This window comes from Haliaeetus leucocephalus, unplaced genomic scaffold, assembly GCF_000737465.1.
Source record: "Haliaeetus leucocephalus isolate CR32 unplaced genomic scaffold, Haliaeetus_leucocephalus-4.0 Scaffold871, whole genome shotgun sequence".
Lineage (NCBI taxonomy): Eukaryota > Metazoa > Chordata > Aves > Accipitriformes > Accipitridae > Haliaeetus > Haliaeetus leucocephalus.
Window position 1 is genome coordinate 2,348,755 of NW_010973307.1, and position 27,003 is coordinate 2,375,757.

At 48.5% G+C, this 27,003-nt stretch overlaps 1 protein-coding gene across 2 annotated transcripts; it reads right to left on the bottom strand.

The window, feature by feature from the left end:
• Positions 1–623: 623 nt before the first annotated feature.
• Positions 624–26,714, bottom strand: GATA4 (GATA binding protein 4). Of its 2 annotated transcripts, none has more exons than XM_010583128.1 (6): positions 26,189–26,714; positions 6,747–6,913; positions 3,891–4,016; positions 2,619–2,706; positions 2,204–2,346; positions 624–1,096 (listed from the first exon to the last, which is right to left on the bottom strand). In XM_010583128.1, the coding sequence occupies exons 1-6, from the start codon at positions 26,712–26,714 to the stop codon at positions 914–916; spliced, it is 1,233 nt and encodes a 410-aa protein (XP_010581430.1). In that variant the 3' UTR covers positions 624–913. The 2 variants fall into 2 exon arrangements, with proteins under 2 accessions (XP_010581430.1, XP_010581429.1); XM_010583127.1 differs by having other exon boundaries at positions 6,747–6,916.
• Positions 26,715–27,003: the final 289 nt, after the last annotated feature.

Genomic DNA, 27,003 nt, shown 5'->3' on the forward strand with positions numbered 1-27,003 from the left:
TTAGAAGAGCATCTTTCACTTGCTGTGCCCTTGAATAATCTCTAAGCCTGGCTTGTAGCTATCCATAAGGGAAGAGCCTAGCAATTTCCTCCAGGATTTGATGATGAACATGGGTCTCCTCTACCTGCTTCCAGAAGGTTCCTCTTTCCAAAAGCCCCCTTTGACTTTGGACAGACCTTCTCCAGGCTCAGCCAACAACCTTTTGGAAACACAGTCCCATGATTTTGTAATGATAAATATGAACGGAGTTGCTATTAAATACGGACATTCATTAGCTTTTCAGACCATCTAGGAAAATGAAGACAATGCTATAGAAGTGTGAGCTGAGGATGGGGGAGCGGGGCGTCTCTTTTTTTCTCTGCCCTAGGTCATATCAAATGCACTAAAGCCACCACAGCATGTCTAGTGAAGTCTGTTCAACAAACGGTTCTAGAACTGGCTCCATTTGCTGGAAGATCACTGAATTTGGGTAATGAGAAGATGGTGGCATTTTCTTCTGGTCAGGAAAAGAATGGATGGTAACAGAAGAAAAACGGTGTCTCTGCTCCACCACTGTCGGAGTCTTAAATGCCAGATATTTTTAAATAAACAAAAATCAAGAACTGTGTCCATCTTTGTGTTTCTGGCTATTTCATAGAAGGTGGTGACAAGCAAATAGAGAGGCTCATTTAAATTGGGAAAAAATGCTTCAAATCCATTAGTTACTTTGAGATTTGAGTCTTCTCTGTTCGTTGTATAAAAGCTCTCCTACACCTCAGATAAGTCCTCTTTTACCTCTTTGCTGGAACATCTCACAAGGGGAGAGAAGGCAGGAGAGCGGGAGAGGTGGGAAACAACATCGGCTTGATGGTTACATGGCATCTTCTTCATTTCTCAAGCGGATGAGCCTGAAGTTCATGGGTGGAAGACCAGGTTATGCAGTTATGATGTCCCCATGGTTTTCAGCTAACACCAGGCTGTTCCAGGAGTCCTGTTTGGAGCTGGTTTGTGGAGACTGGCTGATAGCTGACTGGTAAGCCTGCGGGGAAAGCTTCAGAGCTGAAATCGCAGGGTGAATAGATGATCCATGTCCGGACATGGCAGAGACTGAGAATGCCTATGGAGAAAGGACAATCCTGTGAACAAAGCTTCAAACCATAGAGGACCATATGAATACCTTTATGGGGGGCTGGTGCTATGGTAATAACATAGCTGCAGATAGCAGCTTATGCATGATACTTTGGACAGGCTCTTTCCTTCTTGTTCTTTCCTACTGCTGCATACAGGATATCTTGTTCTCTTTTAAATGTCAGAAATGATCGTTTTACCTCCCAAGGCTTGAGATTTCATTGGCCTGGGGCTCTCCTAGCTTTTGAATGGCCTCCTATGGATTGTAAAACACATTAACAATGCTGCAAAGTGCTGCAGGTGCAGGATCAGTCCAGAACAACACTCAGCCATGTATTTTTTCTCCAGGGAGAAAACTGGAGTTCCCTGTATGAACCCAAAAGGAGAGCAACTGTCACATAGCGCTGTCTCTTAGTTGTGCTGTGCAATGGGGATCATAAACCGAGGCACAGTTATTAAACCTGCACACAGATCAGCTTCCAGATCTGGGTGTTGCTCAGCAGGATACGCACCTTGTGCGGATGCAGTGCTGGTCCCAAGACATCTAGTGGTGGATATGGTACAGAGCACACCACTTGACCCTGCAGCTCTCTGCCATCATGCTGGCTTGCTTTACCTTCACAGGGACTCGACTCAAGTTACATTTGGACTGTGTGAGTTTATTCTCACACTGCATTTCTCATATCGCTCAACACACAGCCAGCCAATGCAGAGAAAGTAGGGTAATATTGCCAATTTTTTTCCTTGCTCAAGACAAATCAGATCAAATCATAAAAAGGGAATGGGCATTTTCTTGCTGTGGGACCTATATAGCTGTCCAGCTAGAAGGAATTTCACGTTTTCAACAAAACTACTACTTCTTCTTGTCCATTCAGAACTGCAATACATCATTAAAAAGCTATATTGTGCTGTAGACATGGTGGCAAGAATGTAGGGTTTTGCCCCATACCAGAGGATAGATCTCACTGTGAACTCCTAGACCCCTGGGTTGAAAAGAGGCAGCCTTTTTCCACAGAGGTTTTGAGGATGCTCTTCTCACCATGTCTACCATCCTAGTTCCCATCTTTGTCCCACTGCCAACATCTCCCCTCTGTACCTGAGAAATTGGGCTGGAGTGCCCGTAATGAGATGAGAGCCCAGGTTCTGTTTTTATGGGGCGCATTTCCTCAGTGGTCGTGGCACTGCTGCTGCTGCTGGTGGAGCTGGTGGTCGGGGTAAGACTCTCACTGCTGGATGGACCTGTGAGAAAGCAGACAGTAAACCGTACTCTTCCCAAAGACCTTTCAGTGCAGACCTGTACCCACCCACCCGAAGTTACTGTAGGTAAAAATAATGAAAAAAAAGTAATAGTGGGAAGGGCTTTGTTGCTGCTGAAAGGCATTCACACATCCCCCATTTTTTAAGAATCAGCCCATTTTGTTGTTGGGTGTCTGACTCACAGGATGTGATGGTCGGAAACATAAGTGCACACACATATACGCATACAATAAACTCCCCCATTCAACAATTACCTGCTGGCGTCTTTGCTTTGTTAACGTTCTTTGGCTTGCGCTTCCTTGTCTGAATGCCCTCTTTTCTCATTGCTAAAGGCCTTGGAACCTATAGACCCAAATATAAAAGCACATTGGTTTCTATATGTCCATAACATCATCTAGGATAATGCGATTCCAGCTCTACCTTGTAGGCTCCATGAAAACCAGCTGATTTAATTGAAAGCAACAAGATGGAGCCTGAATTCACTGGTCAGCACTGCTGTGTGAAAAGATATGTCAAAGCTACAAGATATGCATCCAAATGGGAATAGATAGGCTTTTCACACCATAGGTATCGAGTGGTTTAAGGCCAGAAGGGAAAACCAGCTCATCTGATTTACTTTTCTGTTTAACTCAGAGCAGAAGACATCTTTCTGGCTAACACTTGCTTTCTGGAAGGGTACCAAGTCTGTGTGAGGAGAACTCCCTTAGAAACTGATCCCACTGAGGTAGCCACCCTCACAGTCAGAAACACACTGGGATTTATAGGAAGAATTGGTGGGTTAGGTAAGGCTTCCCCTCATCCACCTTGTCTTCCAGCTTTGACTTATCTTTTATGAATGCTCTTCCATCCACTCCGAAGCACGGGACATCATTGAGAGCATGGATATGTATAAAAACCCTAGGAGTAGCAATGAGAAGCAGAACTGGGGTTTGCTACTAAGCAATCGCCAGGGTGTTGAAGGCCTCTGTCTCTGCCATGGGGCTGGCCCTGTTGCCACTGACTGATGGGAGAAGGACCGGAGATTTGCATCTTGAAGTCCTGCTATGCCTTGGACTCCAGTAGGACTCTTCTAGATATATATTAGACATGACATAGATACATGAAACCCCCACTGACAGGAAGAGACTATCTGGATACCTGTGCAAGAAAAGTCATCTATCAGTCCCACGACCAGTCTACACCCAAGTCTTAGCTGGGATCTGACACCCCGTATGGAGGAGCACAGCTCTTCTTTGTGCTTCTGACTCAGATTTTCCACTAAAGTGCCTGAATTTAGGTGGGAAGAATCTGGGCCTAGTTTTATTGGGTTTTAAGACTTGGATGCAAAGGGTAGCAAGTTAGTATGTGAGAAATTCCCTGCATCCATCAGCCCTTGCCAGTATTAAACATGATGTAATGTTGAGGGGGACTAAAGCCCATAAGAAAAACAGCTCCAGGAGAGCACAGAGTTGTGCAAGGAAGCCAATCCCCAGCTTGGTGCTGTCCATACCCTCCCCATAGAGAGTAAAGATCAATGAAGGCATTACCCCGTGGAGCTTCATGTAGAGTCCACAGGCGTTACAGACGGGCTCTCCCTCGGCGTTTCTGCGCCAGAGCGTGGTTGTCGTTGTGTGGCAGTTGGCACAAGAGAGGCCGACGCGGCGGGAAGCCGACTGCGAGAAAATGCAGAGGAAGAAAACACATCAGCCCTCCACTGCTACCATCAGCAGCATCTCAGATCCCAACGAGCTTGATCCAGCACACCTCAGGTTTTCCTCTCCTCTTGCCTCTCTTATTTCTCTGTCTTTTTCTCTTTTCACCTTGATGCAGCGGATAACATGACTGCCTTTTTCTTTCCCCACTTGCCTTTCAGCTTCTGCTCCACTGCCTTTCCACTGCTTCCTACCTGCCAGTGCTACGCAGACATCTCAGCTGTCCTGGGGCATCTCAGATGGTGCCAGAGACATCACCTGAACAGAGCCCCAGATCTCCAGCGGGTCTGCTGGCAGCTTAGAGACCCACTGCACATGCACACACGTACACTAAGGTGTCTGGATCTCAGACCGTCCTGCCCTTTCAGGCTCCCAAGCCCTTCACCTTCCAAGCATCATGGCATATCCCAGGAAGATGTTACCAATGCCATGAATGTTACATACTCCTTGCTGGCTTTGCGTGATGTTGCTCATGTGGCTTGAGGGGGAGATAAGAAAAAGAGTGCTCCCAGCAGCTTCGTCTTCCTAAAGATAAAGAGGGATAATTAATAGGAATCCCCACTAATGAAGCAGTGCATGGAACAGACCTTTTGAAGTTCCCTTTCTGGGTGAACTGGCTTAGCCAGGCTCAAAAGGCCACAGGAGAAAGACAATGGGCTTGAAACCATATAAAATACACGTTTTGAGCTTGGAAGCAGAGTGGGAGGTGGAGGAAGAAAAAGCCACATCCTCCACGCTTGCCTGACTCTTCCCAGCATCCTTCAAAGTGAGGTTGAGGATAAAGTCTGGACAGGCAGGGCTCAAATTCCCTCTTCGCGTGCTGATAAACCAGGGACTGAACAGAAGTGCTAGAGCTGTGTGAAGATGCCTGTTCTCCCAGTGCCTGAACAGGAGCCTATAGGAAGTAAATCTGGTAGGCTTGGACATCTCACCAGCTCTGCAGACCTGAACAGCATAGCTGGCAGCTCTGTAATGAGGTGAAAACCTGGGAGATGAGGACCTGGCAGCTACCAGAGATTTCCTCTCTGATCTTTGCCACAGCTTTTTCTCTGTGTCTTCTCCCTCATTATAAAACAGTATCAGTTAATCTACAAGCTGCAGGACAATAAAACCTGAAATTCAAGTACTTCTTAAGACTTTGAAAGCTGGAAACCCCTTTGGTGCAGAGAAACCAAACACTCCTTTAGTTGTAACCTCACCACGTATTAGCTTCAATCATTGGCCTTTGTAAGTGGACCGAGAGCTTAAAAGAGAGCTCGCAGCAAAAGCAAAGATCTCCCCTTGCAGGGCTCTCTGGCATAACTCAGTCTCTGAAAAAAGGGGTTATACAGTGATAGATTAAACCCAATCACTTGTACTGAATATATTTGTTTAAGTAGACCAGTTGGCATTACTTTAACACACCCCTACATTGCATCCCTACACATGTCCTGCTTTTCTTCATGGAAATTCTCTTCTAGAAGAAAAAGCAGGAATTTGGCCATTTTTGCAAGATTTCCAGATTGCCAGCTGCCCAACCAAGTGACAAAAGTGCATGTACAGATCCACAGAGCTCGTGCATTTGTATTTCTCACGGGGTTTTCCAAGCCTTACCCCAAGGCTGTGCAGAGATAACAGCATGCATTGCTGCTTGCTGTAAAGGACCAAGTCTGGTACCCAGCGGGCCATTCCTGACTACACAGATGTGCCCAAGGATAATAAGTAGACCAGCAAATGAAGGAGGGCAAGGCCCTGGGTGCCAGGGTGCAGACACCGCCTGGCTCAGTCAGTGCAGTGTCTGGGAAGGGATTTTCACAAGAGGGCGCTGGGTGGCTGTGGCTGGTGGCAGTGCTCAAGCTGCCAGTGTCATTTTTGACACTTGCAGGGGATGGCTGGGTTTGAGCCCAGACAAGTCTGGGCGGTGAGAAGGGCAGGGCAGGTAGGGGATGGAGCCTCATGGAAGACAAGGAGCGGGGAAATATGGCCCTGAGGGATGGCTTGCTGGCTCTTTGCTGCCTGGGGTCATGATGGCCCTGTGTCCCTGGGGCCCAGACTACAGACACTTCCCCAAAACCCCTCACCGAAATGGGCAGGGACAAGCAGGATATCAACACCGAGATGTTCCCATCCTCCAGGCTCCTCATGCATACCCCATCCTGACCACACAGGTTTTGGGATGTCCTCACCCCACAGGCTTTGAGATGTCCTGACCTGCCCCGTAAGCCCTGCTTCAGCTCACCCAACGGAGCCGGGAGTAGGGTATCCGGAAAAGGTGGCCAGACACCATGAAGTGAGAGGGGTCACCCAGCAGTGACTGGGGAATAAGGACCCTGAGGGTAAGAGAAGATGGACTGGTAGTGTGATGGAGCTGAAAAGGGTTTCCATTTGTCCTAATATGCCTACAGGGATATTAAAACAAAGACTGTTTTTTGCTAAACTGACACCACGGGACTGCCCCTGTGTCCTACAGCCCCTTCCACTGCCTGGCCTGGGTGTCTGCAGAACTGGTCTGGACAGTACAAGGTCTTGGAATGTACCAAGCACAAGACAATCATCTGGCTTATTTTGGAAATCTGGACCAAAACCACGTAGGTTGGGCAGATGGTGACCCAAGGAGTTGAAACACCCCTGGCATCTCTACCTAGCCGAGGTCTTTTTGCCTCATCCTCGCATACAGCCTTGCCCCACATACGTTGTGTGATCTTGACTTACCAGCCTCCTCTGAGGTTTGAACAAGGGCCGGTTGATGCCGTTCATCTTGTGGTAGAGCCCGCAGGCGTTGCAGAGGTAGTGCCCCGTGCCATCTCTCCTCCAGAGCGGGGTGGACATGGCCCCACAGTTGACACATTCTCGCCCCTCTGAATAATCATCAAAAAATTCTGCTGCCATGATGGGAGAGAAGGGAAAAGACTTGTTAATTAGGCAGCCGTACATTTAATTTCTGGTCTGGCTCTCAATTTAGCCCAGAAGTGACATTTCAAGAAATCACAAGCATTCAGATTTTATAGGTTGCAAGAAACAGCTCTTCCTTTCTCAAGGAAGCCCCTGGGATTATTGGGAAGAGGAACCCCTTTCCCTGCCATACAGCGTTGGCTGTAGGACTTCTGTGGCAGCAGGGATGTGCTGGGACACGGATATAAAGAGACAGAAATAGAAACCTTCCCTTCTGCTATGACGTTATCCAATTTTCAAGATTGGACATAGCCAGGGCAAACAGATTGGGGCAGGCAAACAGCCGCGTTTACAACCAAGACAAATTGCCTGCGACCACAGACAAACACAAGCCTGGACCCACAAAGCAGGACTGCCCAGAGATCGGACACCTGCCTGAGCATCTCTCAAGGGGGTTCAAGGAGGTGTGGGCAAGGACAGCCGCGCCATGTACCCTGCTCCTCCGCAGGACTGCTCCTCACCCGGCCCACGCCAGCTCCCACGCAGCCCCTCTGCAGAGGGGAATGGCCACAGACAGCCAAGGGGGGAGAGACCTTCACGTGCCTTCGCCCTATTCTCTGCACAAGACGCATCTTCTGCACTGCAAGAATCCACATGTACAAGCCCAGCTCAAGCTGTCAGCTGATAGACAGCACTGGGCATTCACAGGTGTAGGAGATTCAGTTTTTTGATGCAAATCTCCATCGTGCTTGATGTCACTCTCCAGGGCTTGGTGCATTCACCCACCACATTCCTGGTTCATCCTACACCTGGCTGCAGCTGTGACATGAGGGTGAGGACAACTGCCCCGGGCTGGGCCAGTCCAATCCCTCTGGCTATGGCAGGTCCATATAATCTGCAAGGCAGTGTAGAGGTCAACACAACGCACCTTGACTGCATCATCATTTGGAAAGACGCAGGTCAGCTCCCCCTTGGATACAAAGCCCTTGAGAAGCCAAGAACTTCACCTAATAAAATATAAGCACCAGCTATAGGCCTTGCTGAGATGTAAATATAGCTGCATTCAGCCAGCATGGCCCTTGAAAATGGACGTTCCTGGTGGTGATCCCACCTGGAGAGCACCAGCTATTGAGTTCAGCTCAGGGATGTATTTCTTCTGTTACAAAACCATTCCCTCCTGCACATGGATGTGTTCTGTTGTGGGCACCAAAAAGGGAACACTAGATGGTAAAATAATTGGGGAGAAGAAGAAAAGGACAAATCACAGCAAAGGGCTCCATAACTTAGCGTAGCCTGGGAATAAAGCAGGCTGCTGAAAAAATTCCCAACAAACTGCAGCACACAGGAGACGTTTGGAGGACGGCAAGAGCTTTGCGTCAGGACCTTCAGCCATTACAGACCAGCATGACATTAACTCTTAAAATGTTATTGTGCATCTCGCTATATTTTGTGCTTGTCTACCTGCTTGATATATGAGTATCTCAGCTTTCTGCTCAAAGATAATAGATCCCCAGACAGCAAACCAACAAAATTTGGCTTCTTGCTGATCAGTGTCTCAATCCCATGTGGATTCTCTGATATCTAATAAGGGTTATATTCAAACATCAGCCTTATTTTCTCTTTTCTCCAGACTATTTTTGGAAAATCTGTAGGAAACTACATAGCCATGAAACAGCCAAAGGATTAAAAAGTTACTAAAGTGGCGCCAGTAAACAGAGACACAGAGAAAAAGATTCACATGTGCCTAATTCTCCCTAGAAAACCAGGCTAAAAATGGCAAGAGATTACACTGTGTGGCCATGGGGAAATAGTAGTAAAACAACAAATGATCGTACCCAAGGGGCTCTAGAGCCAGAAAAAAAGGAATGCAGTATCTTCTCAGCAGCTTAGGAAAATCTCATTACCTTTGAGCAATTCTGGTGGTTTAGGAAAGATGGGAATCCTTCCAGGTGATTTTTGTACACGTGGATTCAGTGATACTGTAACCATAATGCCTCACTTTCCCCTTTAAAATCACCATTGAGCCGCGGCCAAAATCTAGATCAAATAAACTTCCTTTGAAAAGAGACGGGATTGGAACAGCTGGTCAGGAAAGAACTCATTTCCTCGAAAAATCTCAAGAAAGGAAAATATTTCACTATTTTTTTCATCTTAGAAGTTGTTGAGGTTTCTGATTATCATTTTCCAAAGAAAAAGCCAAATTATTTTCACAGTAATTTTTGTCCTGTGAGAAAATCCCTTCTTCTTTGAAAATAATTCGGTACAAAGTTGTTGACATAATCCAGGGAGAATTTAGCAGAGCAGAGGTAGTCCAAAGGTAACAGTTAAAACTCTTGACCCATTTGAGTTGTGCCTGTGACTAATTACAAAATATCATATTTCCTGGAGGTTTCTCCACCAGAAAATCAAAATCTGAAAGTTTTTAATCAAATAAAAAGGAGAAAATTCCAGACAGTCCCTCACAAATGTTGAGTTGGACTAGCTCTTGAATAAGGAGGTCCCTCAAAATGGGTATGATAAGAAGAAATGTCAAGTATGGGAATACTTTTGTTTTTAGAAAAAAACAGAGGGTGTGGAGTTGAAACTAGGCAAAGTGTAAGTCTTATTTTCTGACACTCATCAAATTTGCTACTGAATATTGAGTGTTATTTCCTAAGAGTTTGAGTGAAACTGAGCTCCACTGTCCACATTATTTTCACTGTTGGTTTGTAATCAGACATCTAAAACCCCCGTACAAAGCAGTCTTGAGACCTGCTCCCTTTGCTCTCCTTTTTCATCTGTATTTGTTTGAGCTATATTCTTCACTACGTGTTTGGGGATTGGTGGGGTTTTTTTCAGTTTCCATGGGATTTGGACTGGAGCTTCTCTCTTGAGGGACTTTCACTGGTTTAAGTTTCAAAAAACCCTCTTCCGCTTCCGTAGTCATAACATTTGTGTGATTTTCCTCTCTCAGCTGCAGACAAAGGTGATCCTTGTGAACGTTAATAAACAGGAATCACTGGTGCTCGAGACGGGGAAGGAACAGACTTTGTTCCCAGGGCACGCTGAGGCTCCACGCAATGGGTGGCTCTCCCTAATCGCAGCCCTCACGGGGCCATATCAGATGGGTGCGTCCCTTGCGTGCACCACCCAGTTCTGAGTCAGAAGATGACATCTGCTGAGTGTGACCTCGTTAAAACCGTTCCTGGAACCCCGTCAGAGCAGAGGGAGCTCCTTGACCTCAGGAGATCTCACCTGGAGGAGAAATACCCTCTCCTGCTTCAACGTGTGCTTGATGATGGCAAAGGATGTGTCTTGGACGCTACTGGGTACTGGCTCAGAGAAGATGATGTAGGCGTAGTGCGTGCCCTTTAGTGAATGAAGGGCATTTGGGCCCCAATGAAGAAGTGGAAGGCAAGGGACTGGATTTCTTTCTAAAAGAGGTGCTGTAATTTCACAGCATCACTAAACTGAGGGATGAAGTTGCTGGGGGGAGCTTTCTGAGTTGACCTTCTGGCCACAGAGCAGAGACATCCCAGCTGCTCTGAAAACCTGGGGGTCTACAAAATAATGAAAAAGTATCACCTGAAGAGCTGCAGCCCATGCAGTTTGATGTGGGTGGGTGGCCAAGACTTAGGAAACACAAATGCTCAAAATAGCTGCTTGTTTCTGAAGATCTGGGCCATGGTCTCTGCCTGCCTCCTTCCCCCAGGGGCATAGCTGGGGGCAAGACCCCCTTCCCATGCCTGGGTGCTCATGAGAAGACAGCAATGCCTCCAAGCAAGACAAGACCATTCCCAGTGCTCAGACCCCACAGGAACCATAAGCCACCAGTAGGCTGAGCTATATTGGGCATGGAGGTCACTGGGCTTCAAGTGCACTGATTGTTTAATTTACCTTTGTTATTAAAAATGGGGATTAAGGAGGCTCCCCGGGAAAAAGCAGCAAAGTGTTTTCTTGGCTTCCGTCTTGGAGCTGGAGCTCTAAATCCTGGCATTATGAGATCCCCTGACACTTATTCCTTGTACTTAACAGCCGGGAAAGGAAACGTTTTTTCAGGCAGCAAATTGCCCGAGCGGCTCCCAGAGGGCCCTGAACAATGCGGGGGGAAGGAAAGGCTCCCCCACTCACACTCAGGGCAATAATTTCCGTTTTGTGGCACAGGAGCCGCTGCCTGATAATGGAGATTTATGGGTCCGTCCGGTGACCTCTCTAATAGCCTTTCTGCTGTGAAGATTTACTCCCTCTCCCAAAGCCAGGTATGGCCAGTGCTGGGGCAGGGTTGAGGGAAGGATAACATTTGCTGGTTAGGCTGAGAAGGACACTGGCCCATGGCTGGAGTAGCCTCATGTGTGCCCAATGGCCTCATCTTCCTCTTTGAACATACAGCTCCCCCAAGAGCCTTTGCCTGGCCCTTATCTTGGATAATACCAGTCTTGGCATCATTTAGTCCTTTTTACGGGTTGGGTCCCTGGCGCTGACTAATGCTAATGGCCTTCTACTTAATTCTTTATAAGACCCTACTTTTAGTCCATGAAGGAGCTTCTCACGTAAGAGCAGATCATGAAATCTCGGTGAATTACCTGGCGGGTGGAGAGGATGGACTGGGTCCTGTCCCTATCCTGGACATCAGCTTGCTGTGTAAAAGGAGATCTTTTTCCCCTCACACCTGCTGTTTATGAGGACTGCAAGGTCCCCAGGGCAGGAAATGTCACTTGTGTGTTGCACAACAGCCTCCTAATCTTGGGTGAGGCCTTGAGCATGCTAATGTCAGGAATACTTTCCACAATGGGACATTCAGTCCCCAGGGAGCCAGGAGTAACTCCTCAGTGGGGCACTGGGGTCTGATAGGGAAAAAGCATTCTTGGATATGGCCCTTCATGGCTCTTAGTCATTGGGAGCGGTCCTTCACATCCACCGCCAGGTCCGCAGAGATCAACTGGTTCGGACAATGCAGGGCTCAACAAGAAAGCAGATCTGAGCACCACCAGCCAGCCCACACCTACAGGCACTTTTTCCAGCATGGTTGGGACATGACAGCATCTCTGACCAAGGACATGACCCACCCAAAGTCTGAGTACTTTTTCTTTCCCAACCAGGAGAGTCAGATACCCTCTTGCAACCAAGTCAGCTGGGGATCAGAGGGAGGTTGCCCAGGGCTTTGAGTCTGAAGAGCAGCTTGAACTGCCTTCTCTGGGTCTTTCCACCATCTCTGCAAACCCCAACTCTGACAGCCTGACAGTATGTCCCTTCCTAGGTCCAGACCTTCTGGGTTTGTTCAGGCTTTTCTTTAACAACCCTAAATCTGTTAACCTTGGAGAGATCATCTTGAACACGTAAACCTGCTGGGTCAGGACCCAAGAGAATACCTCCGATCAATAGATTTTGAATCCTTCAGTTCAGAGCCAGCAACCAGTTTATAAATTTCTGTTCCCAAACCAGCCCCTAGAAGGGGACAAAGAGCCCTCCCTACGCTGGTTTGGGTCAGACCCTGCTGCATGAGAAACAACAACGAGGTTGTCTACCTTCTTCTGCCCACCAGCCCTCTCCTGCCTTCACCCCCTTTGGGTGAAGAGGAATGGAAAGAGACTTCCATTAATACAGCACTGGAGTTTTGTTTACAGCTGGAGGGATATCTGATATCAACATTTCCCCCTGCAGAAGTGTCTTCTCAATGCAGTGAAGCAACTCAGCAAAGGAGAAGCTGTCCTTCAAACACAGCCAGGCACTTAGGGGCTCTAAACAGACCCTGAGAGCAGTTTTCCCCACAGAGAAGAGGTTTCCTAAACCAATTTGTTATGATAAGAGGTGAGAGCCATGATCCTGTGTATACATGAATCCCACATGGACTCTCAGGGGCATTCGCAGCTGAGGCAAAGGACATTGGCCCCTCGGACACATGGACACTCTGGGATCCCACCCAAGACACCCTCACCTTCTGCTTCAAGGGATAGCCATGGCAGCATGGCAGGGGGAAACAGGATTTACCATTCCCAGCTGCTCAGGATGGTTTGTCCCAAATCCCATGATTGTTTCCATTAAAAAGTGACAGTGTGGAAATCCTTCCTACACTTCAAGCCTTTAGGAGTCCTTTTAATAAGTGTTTTCCTGCAGCTAGCAGAGCTGAAAGTTACATCTTCTATTTCTTTTGGATGGGTTGAGATGCTTCCATGAATTGCATGACTCCAGAAGCTGAAGCTTCAAGGAGAAAAACCCACCAAAAGGTTTCTGGTCAGATTACAGCAGTTAAAAGTGCTGGTTGATCCAGTACGGTGGCAGAGTGGGGCTGAACTGGAAAGGAAGACAGCAGCGAAAAACAAGGAGAAACAAAAGTAGAAGGGGCAGGGAGCGACTGTAAATAAAAGAGTCCAAATTTATGCATGGGAGAGATCTGCAGCCAAAAGAAAGCTGTCAGTGAGCCTTTCCTTTTTTCGACGGGGACATCATCACCTTGACACACAGACTGGGTTCAGAAAGCCCATGTGCATTATCTTACCCTTCAGCTAACGGATCCAAGGATGTTTCTGTAAAAACAGGTTCTGCCCATTGGCTTTTTTCTCCTTCCCTCTTCTCTGCCTGTTTCCTCTCTGAGAGAATTGTGGGGAAATTCATCCAGGCCCCCACTATTTTACAGGCTGCTGGGACCTGTACGGGAGAGCAGGACAGTGCCTGTTTTAGTACCTATCACTGGGTTGGTTACTGGTGGGAATGTGGCTCCCTACTCTCCTCTGATGTGGATTAACAGAAGACATCACCTGTGTGATTGCTGATCTGCAGGAAATGGATAGGCAGGTAAATTCCCTATGCTTAGCCAGAAACACTGTTTCAAGAAAAATGCATCATTGTGCGGCTTCATAGAAATGGCTCAATGCTGTCCCAGAATGTTTTAGGGGTTATCATCTGACACATCTACGGTGGAGAAAATGGCTGGTTACTCAGCTGGCTGCCTAGACCAAACAGCTTTCCCCCTGCAAAGCTAAAGACCCTACTTATTGCTTAGGAAACATTCAACCTACAGCCTGGCTGAGGCACATGCTGCTTTCAAAAAGGCAAAGAAATCTGTTTTTCCCTTGCTTCATGAAGCACCACAGCGAGACTGTTCCTGTGCAACCCTTCCCAGCCAAATGTTTCATGTCAAGGCAAAAGGAACATCGTGTCCCTCCCCTGCAAAGCTCGCTCCTCTGCCTGCAGCAAGCCAAGGTCTGTGGCACACACCATTGCCAACAGCCAAGAATACTCCTTTCTTTCATGGATATGTTTTCCCCGGTTTGAAGGACAGTGAAGGTAGAAGCAGCCAAGGGACCAGCTGAGATCATGTGCAAGAGGGACACGATGGGAAGGTTGGTCAAATCCTGGGCCTGGATTTGAGTTCAGTCTTGGCTCTGCAATAGGCTTCCCTTGAGCAAGGCTTTTCATCTCCTTGCGATAGCGTTCTTTCCCCATGAGAAGGAGCAAAGGCTCTTCCCTGCCTCACTGGAGCGGGGCAATGACAACTTTCAAAGGCCACAGTCATAGATGTGGAGACAAGCAGTGGATGGAAGAAGGGTGGGTGGAAGAGGACTGGATTCCTCTAAAGCAGATACAGACAAACTGCCTGTTTTGGGAAGGGGTAGGAGATGGTCCTGAGGGACTGGCCAACCTGGTTGCTTGGAAAAGCACTGACAGCTCTCCAGCACACCAGAACCACCAGACCCCAAACCATCAAGCCCAATGGTTGTACCAGAGCTGAGCGGAGAGACTTGTCGACCCCACACACTGAAGTACCATATCCCACATCCAAAAGGTACAGTCTGCTGTAAAGGAGACAGGCACGCAAACATCCCCAAGGATGTAGGGTGGGCTTGGTCGGAGCACTTGCTGGCCACCCCTTTGATAGCAACCTGGTGTCCAACAGCAACTTCTGCTGACTGTCAAGTTGTGCGTGACTGAACTCCAAGGTCTGCTTTCTTTTGCTGGGATGCATGCCTGATCCCACCCACCAAGGTGACCTCCTCTTTCTTACTCCTACTTACAGTTCTTACACTTGTAAATATCTGAGGCTCTTCTGATAAACAGGAGATTCCTCTGCTTATCAACTGTCCAAATATTTTTTAGCAAATCTTAGATTAGCATGGAGAACCCAGGGAATGGCCAGGATGGGGCCATCCACAGCCTGGGGTCTGCCTGGCCGGAGGCACCTGGAAGTTGTCTTTCTCTCTTTTGACAAAGGAAAAACAGCCACAGCGTTATCCTCCTTGAAATACGTCCCATCTCCAAATGGATGTGCCCTAGAAGAGGCTCTTCTTTGATGACTGCAAGGAAAGGGTCACAGAATCACAGAAAGATTTGGGTTGGAAGGGACCTTTGAAGACCATCTAGTGCAACCCTCAGATCATCTAGGCCACAGTGGGTAAAAAAAAGTAGAGGATCAGGAAAGCTTGGGATTTGCAATGCCATGATTCCTCCTGGGCAGCTGTTTCCGAGTTGGGGCACAGGCAACGGATCACCTCCGACGCGTGCAGCCGTGTCTGATGTACCTACCCACAGGGGACCACAAGCAGGTGTGCTGTGGAGGCATGCCAAGCTGCAGCTCCACGGCTGAGCCATGAGAACTGGCCTTATGGCTACTGGGTAACTGGTGAACCAGGGCCAGTTACTGGGTAACTGGTGAACCCTGACCCTAAGCCCAGCTAGCAGAGTCTGACCATGTTCAGATGCTCCCGGACCCCAATCTATACTGGTCACATCCAAACTGCTTCCCGGGACCTGCACCAGGAGAAGCTTGGGTCAGGCTGAGATGGTCTCTGCTTGGACCATGCCAGGGGCCATGCTAACAATTGACGAGCATGGTCTGTTGGGTTCCCATGGCTGGCATCTGGCACTAGTTCGTCATCAAGCATGACACAGCCTTCACATGCTCTTGACCCCCCTCGGGCTCCTACAGAGCAGCTGATGAGCTGAAACTCCTTAAACCATGGGAACCCAATGGTTTGTGGTCATACGTCCTAGTGCAGCATCTGTCTGTCTGATGGTGACCATCGTGACTACCAGCACCCAGGTGGATCAAAGCCAGGACCAGCTCTGGGCCCAGGGAAATTGGTGCTGTTTGGGATCATTACAAGGACATCAGCTAGCCAGGTATATGCAGACAACAAAGCAAACTCTTCTCAATAGTGGGAGAAGGAACAAGGGGAAGCAGCACAAACCACAGGCTGGGCATTAGGAAAAGCATTTTCATTAGGAGGTGGGGGAATTTCCGTCCCTCGGCTTTTCCAAGCCTCATCCAGGTAAAGCCACAGCTGACCTCAGCCACTACTAGTGGTTGTCCTGCTTCAAGCAGGAGGCTGGGCAAGACATCTTCCAACATGCATTTCTACAACCCTGCAACTCCAGAAACTCAAAGGTTTAGGTTTTTTTCCCCAGACTGGTACAGATCAGAAGGAAAGACATTTATCCAAGTCAAATGGGCAAAATCCTGCTTGTAGGAATACAATTAATTGTATTGTTATCATATGTGTGTCTGTTATACATGTGTATGTATATATGTACGCATATATAAACATATATATTTGTGTATATACACATATACCATGTCCCTAAGAATGTTATTGTAGCAAGCTAGAAGTCATCGCTAATCAATTCTCTCTAGTTTTGCTATTATAATTATTATTCTGTGGCTATATAGAACATAGCTACATAGAATTATGTGTGTATATATATATAGTTATATATACGTGCACAAATATAACACACACAGACACACACATGCACATATATATGTATAAAAACTGACTTTATATATATACCATGTGTAGGAATATACAAAATATGTAGGGTATATACTGCTCCACATGTCTAAGCCCTCTTTGAGCGTGACGGCACTAACCAATACTGAGGATCATGTGCATATCCAAACTCCGGCCCCAGTTTTCTTTAGCTTGCTAATTTAGACACAGGCTCTGACTCCAATTCGGAGGTGTTACACTGATAAATCCCACTCAGAGGAGTCACACCAAAATAAGTTAGGCCAGATCCTGGCCTCTCTACGGGACGCCAGCCAGGAACAAACAAAAAGGTGTTTACTACAGTTCATCACGTTATGGGGGACAGTCTGTCTAACCCCTGGCCCTTCTCTTTTCCTCGTTTATTATTCTGAATGTTAAGTCAACTCAGCCCCCGAGTGGGACGGGAGGATGGAGCGATTCTCCCAGCTGCCGATAAAGCATCTGCAAAGGTCAGTTCGCACAGAAACTGCAGCCCAGGCCAATAAAACATCAGGTACCGAACTTATCAGGGCAACATATAACTTGCAGTTTTTCTAACTCAATTGATTGGACTTTTTATCTAAAATAACAGGCATTATAAGATAGGCGAAAGTCGAGATAAGGAAGAAAATTGAGTAGGTCTTGAATCAAGATCAGCTTGGGGACAGGTTCAAACTCCCACACCTGCCCCGGAGGAATCAATGAAAGTTTCTTGGCGTCGTCCACTCGTTTTGAAATGCTGCTGAAGTTGAGTGAACTTTGAGACTGCGGCGTTTATTCTGTGATTATAATTAACCTGCTCACCCGTTGTTATTGATTTTGCGTGAAGGGAGGTGACAGAGTCTGACTGGGATGTTGGTTTAGGAATAGAAATGGTTGGGGAGGGCAGGCAGCGGGGCAGGCAGCTAGCCCTGCTGGAGTGAGACCCTTCCCTGGCTGGGGGCAAAGGGAAGGGGGTGCGAGGGGGACTTCACCCTCCTGCTTGTGCTGGGAGCTGGGAAAACCCTGGAGGCCACATCTTCACATCCAGAGGGTCCGGGTAAATCACGGCGTTGATGATCTGCCCCATTGAAGCAAAGAAGGACCGAACATGGGAAGCCCCTGGAGAAAAGCCTGTGGTCGTGCTGAGGATCCAGGGCATCCTCCCAGCCCAGGGGAGCGTGAGGAGGAGACATCCCTCCAAGCCAGCTGCCCCTCTCGTGCTCCACATCACCAAGGCACGTCCCAACTCAGTGTCATTCCCAGCAGCCAGTCGCCCCAACAGCCAGCCCCTGGGGCCAGCGCTCCCTTCCCAAAATAATCTCAGACATCTGGGGCCAAATATGTCATTCGGAGGAGTCCTGATGTCTGGGGCTCACCGCCTCGCTGATTTTCTACAGCTCCACCACTACACGCCCTGAATATTAAATAATGATGACTCCCTGGCTTGCAAGCCCAAGAGCCTGATTTGGAAACTCATAGGAGTTTAGATAATAAATATCAGGTTATTTGGTTGCCTCTTCTAGAGTTTCAGCACATAGGAATCGGTTTCCCAGCTTTTCTCTTGTCCAGAAAACCTGTTCCTTGCCTTTCTGCAAAACCAGAGCCTGACGTATGATAACATGACTCCTGAAGCTGGAACTTGAAGGAAAACCGAGGTGCATGGAGGCACAACGGCTGGCAAGAGCCAGAGGCAGGCAGCTGAGAAACAGGCAAGAGGGAGATGTCTCCCAAACTGTTTGGAGACGTTTGCAGAGCCAAAGGAGACATCCCATTCTCCCGGCCCTCGAGGCCAGAGGACAACCTGGAACTTGCTTAACTATTACAGACACAGCCGGAGAGCACCGTGCAAGCAGGAACTGTGAAAAAAAAGCAAGAATTGGCAAAATCTTGTTCCGAGGGAGTGGTGTGGCCTCCTTCTCCCCCACCCAGCTCCATCTCTGCCCCCAACCTCTTCTGCTGGGCTTGGGTTTTAACCTTTTAGGAGACCCTGATGGCAACAGGCACCCAGCCCTACCCCGGCACCCCGTAAACACACCGCGCTGCAGCTGGAAGCATCGACCGGAGGAAAACGGCTGAGCTTTGGGAAGAAGAGCAAGAGCAGGCAGCGGCGACCCACCACGGGACCTCTCCTGAAATGCTCCCCCGGCAGACACCGAGCTAATTCCCAGGGATTAGGAAGAAACATTTCCAGGCAGTGATTTTGTTATCCCAGACGCAGAAGCGTCCAGTACCAGTCCCTGGTGGAGACGGGAGATCAGCCCCCGTGCATCCCTCATCCGGCTGCCCTCACCCCACCTCTGGTGGAAAACGTACTTTTCCTTGACTTTCCATGAATTATTTTTTTCCTCTTTCACAAACAAAATGAGTTTCTGAGTCTCTCCCAAGGCTGGCGTGAGCTGCTCAAGCCCAGCTGGCTCCGATATGGGAACCACCAGCTTTATGGGTCACTAAAAATAATTTAAAAAAAAAGCACAAATCCCTTCCCAAATCAAGCGGCCACTTGCCAGAAAGGAAAAAGAAAAGTCCCACTGACTTTTGGGGCTTCACCTCCCCAAGAAAACCTGTAGGTCTCCAAATAGTTTGCAGGGAACTGCATTTCTTCCCTATGGAAGCCTCTTTCATGGGCCTGATTCTGCACCGGCCCCAGGCGAACCTCCCTTTGCTTTAAAACAGGGATGGTTTCAGCTCTGAGCAAGGTGGGGGTTTTGGGGGGTTGGTGGTTTTTTTTTCACAGTGAATATGTTTACCGGGGGGGCTGATCCTGCAAGCCTAGCCTGGGCGAAACAGCAGGATTGGTCTTAGAAAGACAGAGAAAACAGCAGAAAGACATGGGAAGGACCCAACTTTGCTCCCACTCAAGCAAAGGGTGCATCCTACATTTAGGTGTTCACCTAATTAAGCAAAAAACCCCTCTGTGCCAGCAAATAATTAAGACAAAAATAATCACCTTGCACTTCTTGGAAAAGAAAAAATTATTTTCGCTTCCAGTTGACACTGCCCCAAACTTGGTTTTAAAATCTAGACCTTGCCAAAACCTGAAAGCTGAAATGTTTCAGCGCTGATGGCGGGGTCAGATCTATGTCCAGCTTGGAAAACCTCTGCCCAGATCTTCTTTCCTAGCAGACCCAGCGCCCGCCCGCCTGTGCTTTTTTGGGATGAGAAAATCCAGCTCCAGCTTATCATATTGAAAAAGAAATCACCACCGAGTGCCCTGAGTGTTTAAAAGGGTGCAATAGCAGGGGAAATGCTGCAAACTCAAGCATACCCTGCAGCAAGTGACCTTCAGAAAAACTGCAAGGGAAAAAAAAAACCCCACATTTCTGCCGTACGAGACCTTACAACAGCATCGCTCGGTATGGCGGAAACGCAGGGGGGGTTCAAAAGAGCCCTTAATAACACTTGTACCAGCCGTTGGGAAGCCAATGATGATCGAATTATTTTCAAGCGCTGTCACGCACGTGTAAGCACCTGAGTATAAAGACCTCACTGCTCAGGCATGGCAGATAATTGGGTTTAATTTGTCATTACAGATGTATTTACAGCTCGGACTGGTCACCGTGACCGATGATGTGGGGAGAACTTGTAAGGGCCAGAGAGATTTTAATATTTTGCCGTAATGCTGGATGTTACCATAGACAGCTGCAAGGTTTTTGCCCCCCAAAGGGGACCCATAAAGTTTTTTCTTCCCCCCCCCCAAAAAAAAAACCCCCTCAATCCAACCTCATGATGAAATTTGCTTTTATAATTCGGGTTAATTTTGGAGGTAAGAGCACATTCTCACATATTTCCCTGGTTATTTAAGCAGCATTTCACACTCGCACACCAAAGGCGTATTTACACCTTCCTGCCAGACAGCAGCGTGAATTTGGAATCCATCGTCGAGGTGAATATTTGGCATTTCCAATCTCCTGTTTTTGCAATCCTACAGGCATAATTACACACATCCCCCCGCCAAAGCAAGCCATATCTGTAACAACCCAACCTTGCCATTCCAACAACCCATTCGATGAGTTTTGGCAGCATAGTCGCGTTATTCGGGGATCACACATCGCTCTAACACGGGGCCGGTGCAGCCGTCCCAGCAAAAAATCTGCATTTCTGCCTCTGCCCTCCCAGCATAAGCAAAACCAGCCGCTTTAAGCCCACGGTCTGACTTCTCAACACAGATCCCTGCCTGGCTTCGCAGGCAGCGGTGAGCCCCAAATGGGAGGCAGACGCTTCGTTAAGTCTTTTTATAATACGGTTGCAAAAGCCTCGAAGGACCCGAGACGCTCAGCTGCATCCCCCCCACCTTCCACAGCCTTGTGCCCCCCGGGAGCATCGCCGAGCAGGAGGAGATCCCCAAATATCCCATTTCTGCACCTCCTTTTCAGTAAGGAAATTGTAGGGAGGGAAGGACACACCAGGCTGGGTGTGAATTTGGGAACAAAACCTCTGAAAGATGATATATTATATTTGCAACTCTTTTTCCTAGGCGTGAAAAGATCTGCGGGGCTTGAGGAGCAAAAATTTCGGCCCAGATCCCCATGCTGATGAGAAACAAAGTCTCTGCAGGTTTCAGGAGTACACTATCAATTTTTTTTAATTGAATTTTCCTTAAAATTACATTTTTCCACCTCTATTTTAACAGCCCCTGCACACATCCTCCCCCAGCAGCAACAGGCTGCCAACCTCCAGGCACAAAAACTTGCTCATCTCACTGCGCTGCTGCTTTTTCACCCAGTTTGGGATTTTATTTGCTTGTTGGTGCTTTATTGTTGGGGTTTTTTGAGGCATCCTTAATTTGTCAGAGTGAGATGGTTTGCCCGTTCAAAATACCCAGCTGTGTTTGGGATAACCATTTTGGGGAGCCCCTCTCTGCCTGCCGAGCGAAGGTTTCTCCATCATCCGAAGAGCACGGAGGCAGCAGAATTGGGCCCAATTTCCTTTAGTAAACGCCTAATAAACCCTCCTGTGTTTCCAAGGATTTTTCCTCTTCCCCCCCAAATGGATGGAAATAAATATGGAGAGAGCAAAATATAGGCTGTCTCTTAAAAAAAATACTGCTGTTATTGTTACAGGGATAAAGACACATATATGAGTATGTGTGTGGAGGAGAAAAATATTTAACCCTGGCTTAATGAAGTCTTAAATTCAGTGCCACTATCCACTGCCATAAGTTTTACTGCTTTACAAAAATTCACAAGCATTTATAATGTACTATATACTACACCATGGCTGTTCTGTGCAACATATGCATTTATGTGGGAATAAAAGTGCAATTTTCAATTAAGGAATTGTATTATTATAAGGGCAATATAGTGCCTGTGATGGTGATATTTTTGTTATTATTGTTGCTTTATTTACAATTTAAAATATACTGTTTGAAGATTTGGGGGGTAATAATCAGTTGCATGTCTGAGCTTGATCTTGCTCAAAGATTAGAAACACTAATTCTGTGGGTTTCATCCCAAATCCCAGACTGACCGGTGAAAATTAAATTAGGCAGGAGAGCAGAAGTGGCTTGAAACCCCCCGGCGGCGGCGGGGGGGGGGAACAAAGCCTTGGGCCAGCCTTCCCCGCCGGCGGAGCCGAGGTGAGAAATGCAACCGCTTGCAAAACGGGGGATGTAGGGTCTCGTGAAAAATCCAGACACGTCCTGCGGTCCCGAACCTCCATCCCATGGCCCCATCCCTCCATCCTACAGCGCCATCCCTCCATCCTACAGCCTTGTCCTTCCATCCTACGGCTGTGTCCCTCCATCCCACGGCCCCATCCCTCCATCCCACGGTCCCATCCCTCCGAGGGCAGGGAGGGCAGGGATGCTGGGCTCCCCCCATCACCTGGGGGGGAGCAGCCACCTTGTCCTTAGGTGCATGGGGAAGGTCAGGGGCTACTCATAGGGCAGAGGGTTGTAACAAATGCTGGCGAGTCACTGGAAATGCCGACCCTGGGGATGCTACAGGGCAAATCTTTTAGCATCCCTATGGGAAAGCTTAAGATCTGGTTCACAATCTCTCCCCCACCAGCAGTGGAGAAGGCATTTTCCAACCCAGCGTCTGCTCCAGGCTTTGATCTTGCCAGATGCTGCTGCTGTGTTCAAACGGTGCCTGATTCGGGGAACCCTGACTTCGACTACTCAAAACAAAAATGCAAAGCACCCATCAGAAATGCCCGCAGCCCCTCGCCCCGATTTACTCCCAACCACATCAACCTCCTCGAAGCCACAGCGAAAGAAAAACCCCGCTGCTTTTTTTGTGAAAAGCAGCATTGCAGGGGGTGGGGATGGCAAAGCAGGATCTGGCCCTCCATGTCCATCCTGGAACCATCCAGGAGGCAGCAAGTGGCAACGGGCTGGATGAGTTTGGGCTCCCGTGTCGGCCTCGATCCCCGCTCTCCTCTGCCTGGCGAAGGGGGAAGGGGCAAGCTGCTAATTTTGGGACAGATTTCAAGAGGGTTTTGGCCCTGGCAGGGAGGTTTCCTGCAAGGGGACTTTACAGCGGGTCCTTTTCATGCCTCATTAAGTCCGGAATTCACTGTAACGCCATCCCAGGCAATGCCTGGAGCAAGTTCACGGCCTCGACCACAGAGTCTGATCCTGCCCTTCAGGGTAATGCAATCTTTCACCAAACTTACCCTGAAAAGGCCAAATTTGGCATTTTGAACTCACGCCGGGGAAAGTTTTTCAAATAGGCCCATGTCATTTATGCACCCATCCTTCCCACTTTGTACCACAGAGCTGCACTGGCACGTTTTAACCCAGGCCAAAATTCCTCTTATTAGAAAAAAGCAATAAGATCTTTATTTCTTTTAGTAGATATTTCTAGATAGAAATATCTACTAAAAGAAATAAAGATCTTATTGCTTTTTCCATTTTCTATCACCTTTGTATACAGTTTCACTAAACTTCTTTCCCTGGTGCATTGCTTTACAGCAGGGAAAAAAATGCCATGCCTAATTGCATAGACTGCGTATCTGTGTCTGCATGTCCAGCTACACCTGCATAGACTTGATCTGCGTTATTAAAAAATTATAGTAATTAATATTCTAAAGATCCCAGAGGTGCTCTACAATTAGCGCTATCCAAAGGTGACGGGAAGCAAAATCACTGGAGGGAAATGAGAGCGCTGCAAAAATCCCTTGATTTAATAGAGCTTTGCACGAAGGATTTTGCTTCCACCCTGAGATTCCTCATTGTGCAGAGAATAAAAATACCTTTAGTGCTAAGGAAAGGCAAAAGAAGGAGTCTGCACTCCACCGTGCCAGGAACTGCTCAGAGCCTGAGGCAGGCTCAGACAGTTATTAAAGTGGGTCTGTGATGGGTGCAATCCACAACAGTGTTTCCCTCCCACTAAATCTTTCAGTGCCTTCAGTTTTTCAGCCCATCAGGGCTTTTCACCCTTGCTCATCCAAAAATCCCAACCTTCTCCCCACTCAGAAACCACCAGCCAGCCTTTACGTGCTTCATACAACCCCCTCGATACCCGCAGCCTGTGCGAAGCATCGCCCCAGCAGCGAGACGGGACCCAGCTGGGAGCAACCGGCCGCATCCCGACTCGGGGAGAAAAGGGAAAGGAGCAGGTCTGGACCTTAAAGTACTTACCGGGGGAGCTGCCTTCCAAAAAATCCATTTTTAATCCTGAATTTAAAACTCGCCAGCTTGCAGGCAGTTTGGTTTTTTGTTTTTTTTTTTACCAAAACCCAAGCACTTTTTATTTAAAACCCAAGTGCTTTTTTCCACGTTCAAGGCAGAGACATAATTAGCCCCATGCTAATAAATCCCCTGGTGTCTGCTGCGCTGCTCTCGGCGATGCTGGAGGTGATACCGCGAATCCAGCACCCGAATCAGGACCTGGCGATGGAAAAGGGTCCCGGCTCCTTCCTCCTTCGCTACCGACCGCTAATGTTTTCTGGACTGGCTCAACACGTCCCGTGTTGCTGGTGCTATCTAAGAGCCCAGATAAAAAGCACTTTTTGCCACCAAAAGGCAGGCTGCGAGACCTGCAGCACAAACCGCTGCTTAATGCAGGGCTTGAGACCCCCAAATCACTAACGCTCAGTCTCTGACACCTTAAAAGCCGCTGGGTATTTTTGCAACTGCATTTCTTCATTTGAATTATTTTGGCTTTAAGTTATTTTTATTACTATAAGCCCTTTTGAGACCACTGCAAAAAGGTGATTTTTTTTTTTCCCCCAAGGAAGAGACGGCACGGTAGTCAAATACGTATGCGCAGATGTCCTTGTTGATAATATTCAATTATTATTTGATTCATTCTGCTTTTTTCCTATACTTTCTACCTTCTCATGGCTTCTCCAAAACGTTGCCTGGTTGACCAAAACTTTATCCTTAAAGATATTCTGTTCCCCATTTTAAACAATTCCGTAACACCCAAAGAAAAGCAAAAGGCATTGGCAAGGCCAAACCTTCACCGACGCCCAACTTTCCTTTCTTTAACATCTTAACGCTAAACGTAAATTAAATCTTGCTAGACATGATGAAAAAATTGCCCTCCAAAATTCAGGTTAAAGAACGCAATCTTAAAATTTATCTGTAGACAAATATGGGTCATTTTCTTTGTTAACCCCGACCCTGAAGCCGACAGAAATACCTTCGTGGAGAGAATGCAGAGAGGAAAAAAGTGTATGAAACCGCAATGCAAAGATGTGCCCTGCATTTCTCTCCCCCTTTCTCCCTCTTACGCCGTACAAAACATAAAAGCAATATTTTAAGGCATTCGGGCTGATTTCTGGTCGTAGGACCCAGAGGTGCTTAATGAAATGAAAGGCTCCGAGATCGGGATCGGCGCAAGAGATCAGGGCTGAGATTTTTGGGGGCAAGGAGACACTGAAATACAGAGGTGGGTTGTTCAGATGTGCCTGTGGTTCCCCCAAAAGCACGATAATAAATGCAGATGCATTTCTTTTTTCTCCTTCTCCATCGTCTTGCCCCCCTCCGCGCCAAATTTCCCTTTGCTTTCCCTTTTCCTAGCCTAACCGACCTTTCCAAAAATTAAAAAAAAAGACATAACATAAAACAGCCCAATGGGAAGATCTGGGATTCACGGGCCAGACTTCGATTTTCCCATTTTCCAAACAGTTTTCCCCATTTTACACCTAAAGCAAGCCAGGGAAGGGGCTGCCTGCACGCCCAGGGAGCATCGTGGTCCTGCACACCGCGGTCATCCCCGTCGCAGCCCCTAAATCCCCCCGGAGCTATTCGTGGAGCCAGCAGGCCCTTGCGCGGGAGCTCGGCACGTCGTTTCTTGCTGCTCTGGGCCTATCCTAAATTATATTTCTTTTTGGGAAACCGTGCTTCTTGAGGATATTTTGAAATGGCGTTTTTGCAGAGAAAGCATGGGCGCAGAGTGGGGCAACCGCGTCGCCGCAGGGACCCCCCCGTGTTTTGCAGCCAGCAAAATACCCCCGAATACGCCGAATTTCTCCCTCCTGCCCTTCGCGCCTTACCTCGCCCTACCCCAAGAGGAGTCGGGGCACAAAAATTTGGCTGGGGGGGGGGGGGGTGGGTGGGTGACGGGGGTGAAACCCTCCCTCCCGTATCCCAACCCCGGCTGCGCTCACCGATGTTGGCGTGCCGGGCGGCTGCGGGCGTCCCTCGGCTGGGGAGGTTGTGGAGCATGGGGCTGTCGAAGGGCGAAGAAGTCCAGGTCGTGGCCATTTCGGGGCTCATATAAGCCGGGTAGGGGCTGGAATAGGAGCTGCCGAACCCCCTGCCGTATTGCTCCCTGCCGTTAGCGGAAAGGTTCAAGGAGCTGCTGTAAGCCGCCGCGGCTTCCCGGGAAGAGGTGGCGGGGATGGGGGTGCTGGTGGAGAAGGAGAACCGAGGTGACACCGGAGGGTGAGAAGATCCGGGGTTGTAAGCGGCGCTTTCGGCTCCGGGTTGAGTCCAGATGGAGTGGCTGGAGACGGGGCTGCCTTGCTGGGAAGAGCCGCTGCTCTGGAGGTACGGCAGGCTGGGGAGCATGGAGGCGACCCTCGTGGTGGGCACGTAGACCGGGGACGCCGCGGCCGCGCCGTGCATGAAGCCACCTGCCCCTTCGTACGCCGGAGGGCCGGGGTTAGCCGCCATGGCTAAACTCTGGTACATCTCGCGACGGGCCTCCCCAAACCCCAGCCGGCACCCCGGCCGCAATCCAGAGCGATGGAGAACGGGCGGAAAAACCCCCCAGGCTCCGCTTTCCCCTGCCGTGAGCGCTGGCCGGAGCGGTCTCGCGTGGGTACAGCCTTCCAGCCAAAACCAAAACACCACCAGCGATGCAATTTTCCTCCGCCACCCCCCCTCCCCAACCTTCCCCACCTTCCCCAGGACCAGCCGCCGCTTCCAGACCCCAAGCGAGAACTCCAGGTCCCTCCGGGAGAAGAGATTTAGCTCCCGC

Coding starts and splice junctions, on each gene's coding strand:
- GATA4 (XM_010583127.1), bottom strand. CDS start 26,714: ATGTACCAGAGTTTAGCCATGGCGGCTAACCCCGGCCCTCCGGCGTAC. Junction 4,017..6,746: donor TCAAACCTCAGAGGAGGCTG/GTAAGTCAAGAT, acceptor ATTTTCTCGCAG/TCGGCTTCCCGCCGCGTCGG. Junction 2,707..3,890: donor TCTACATGAAGCTCCACGGG/GTAATGCCTTCA, acceptor TTGGGTCTATAG/GTTCCAAGGCCTTTAGCAAT.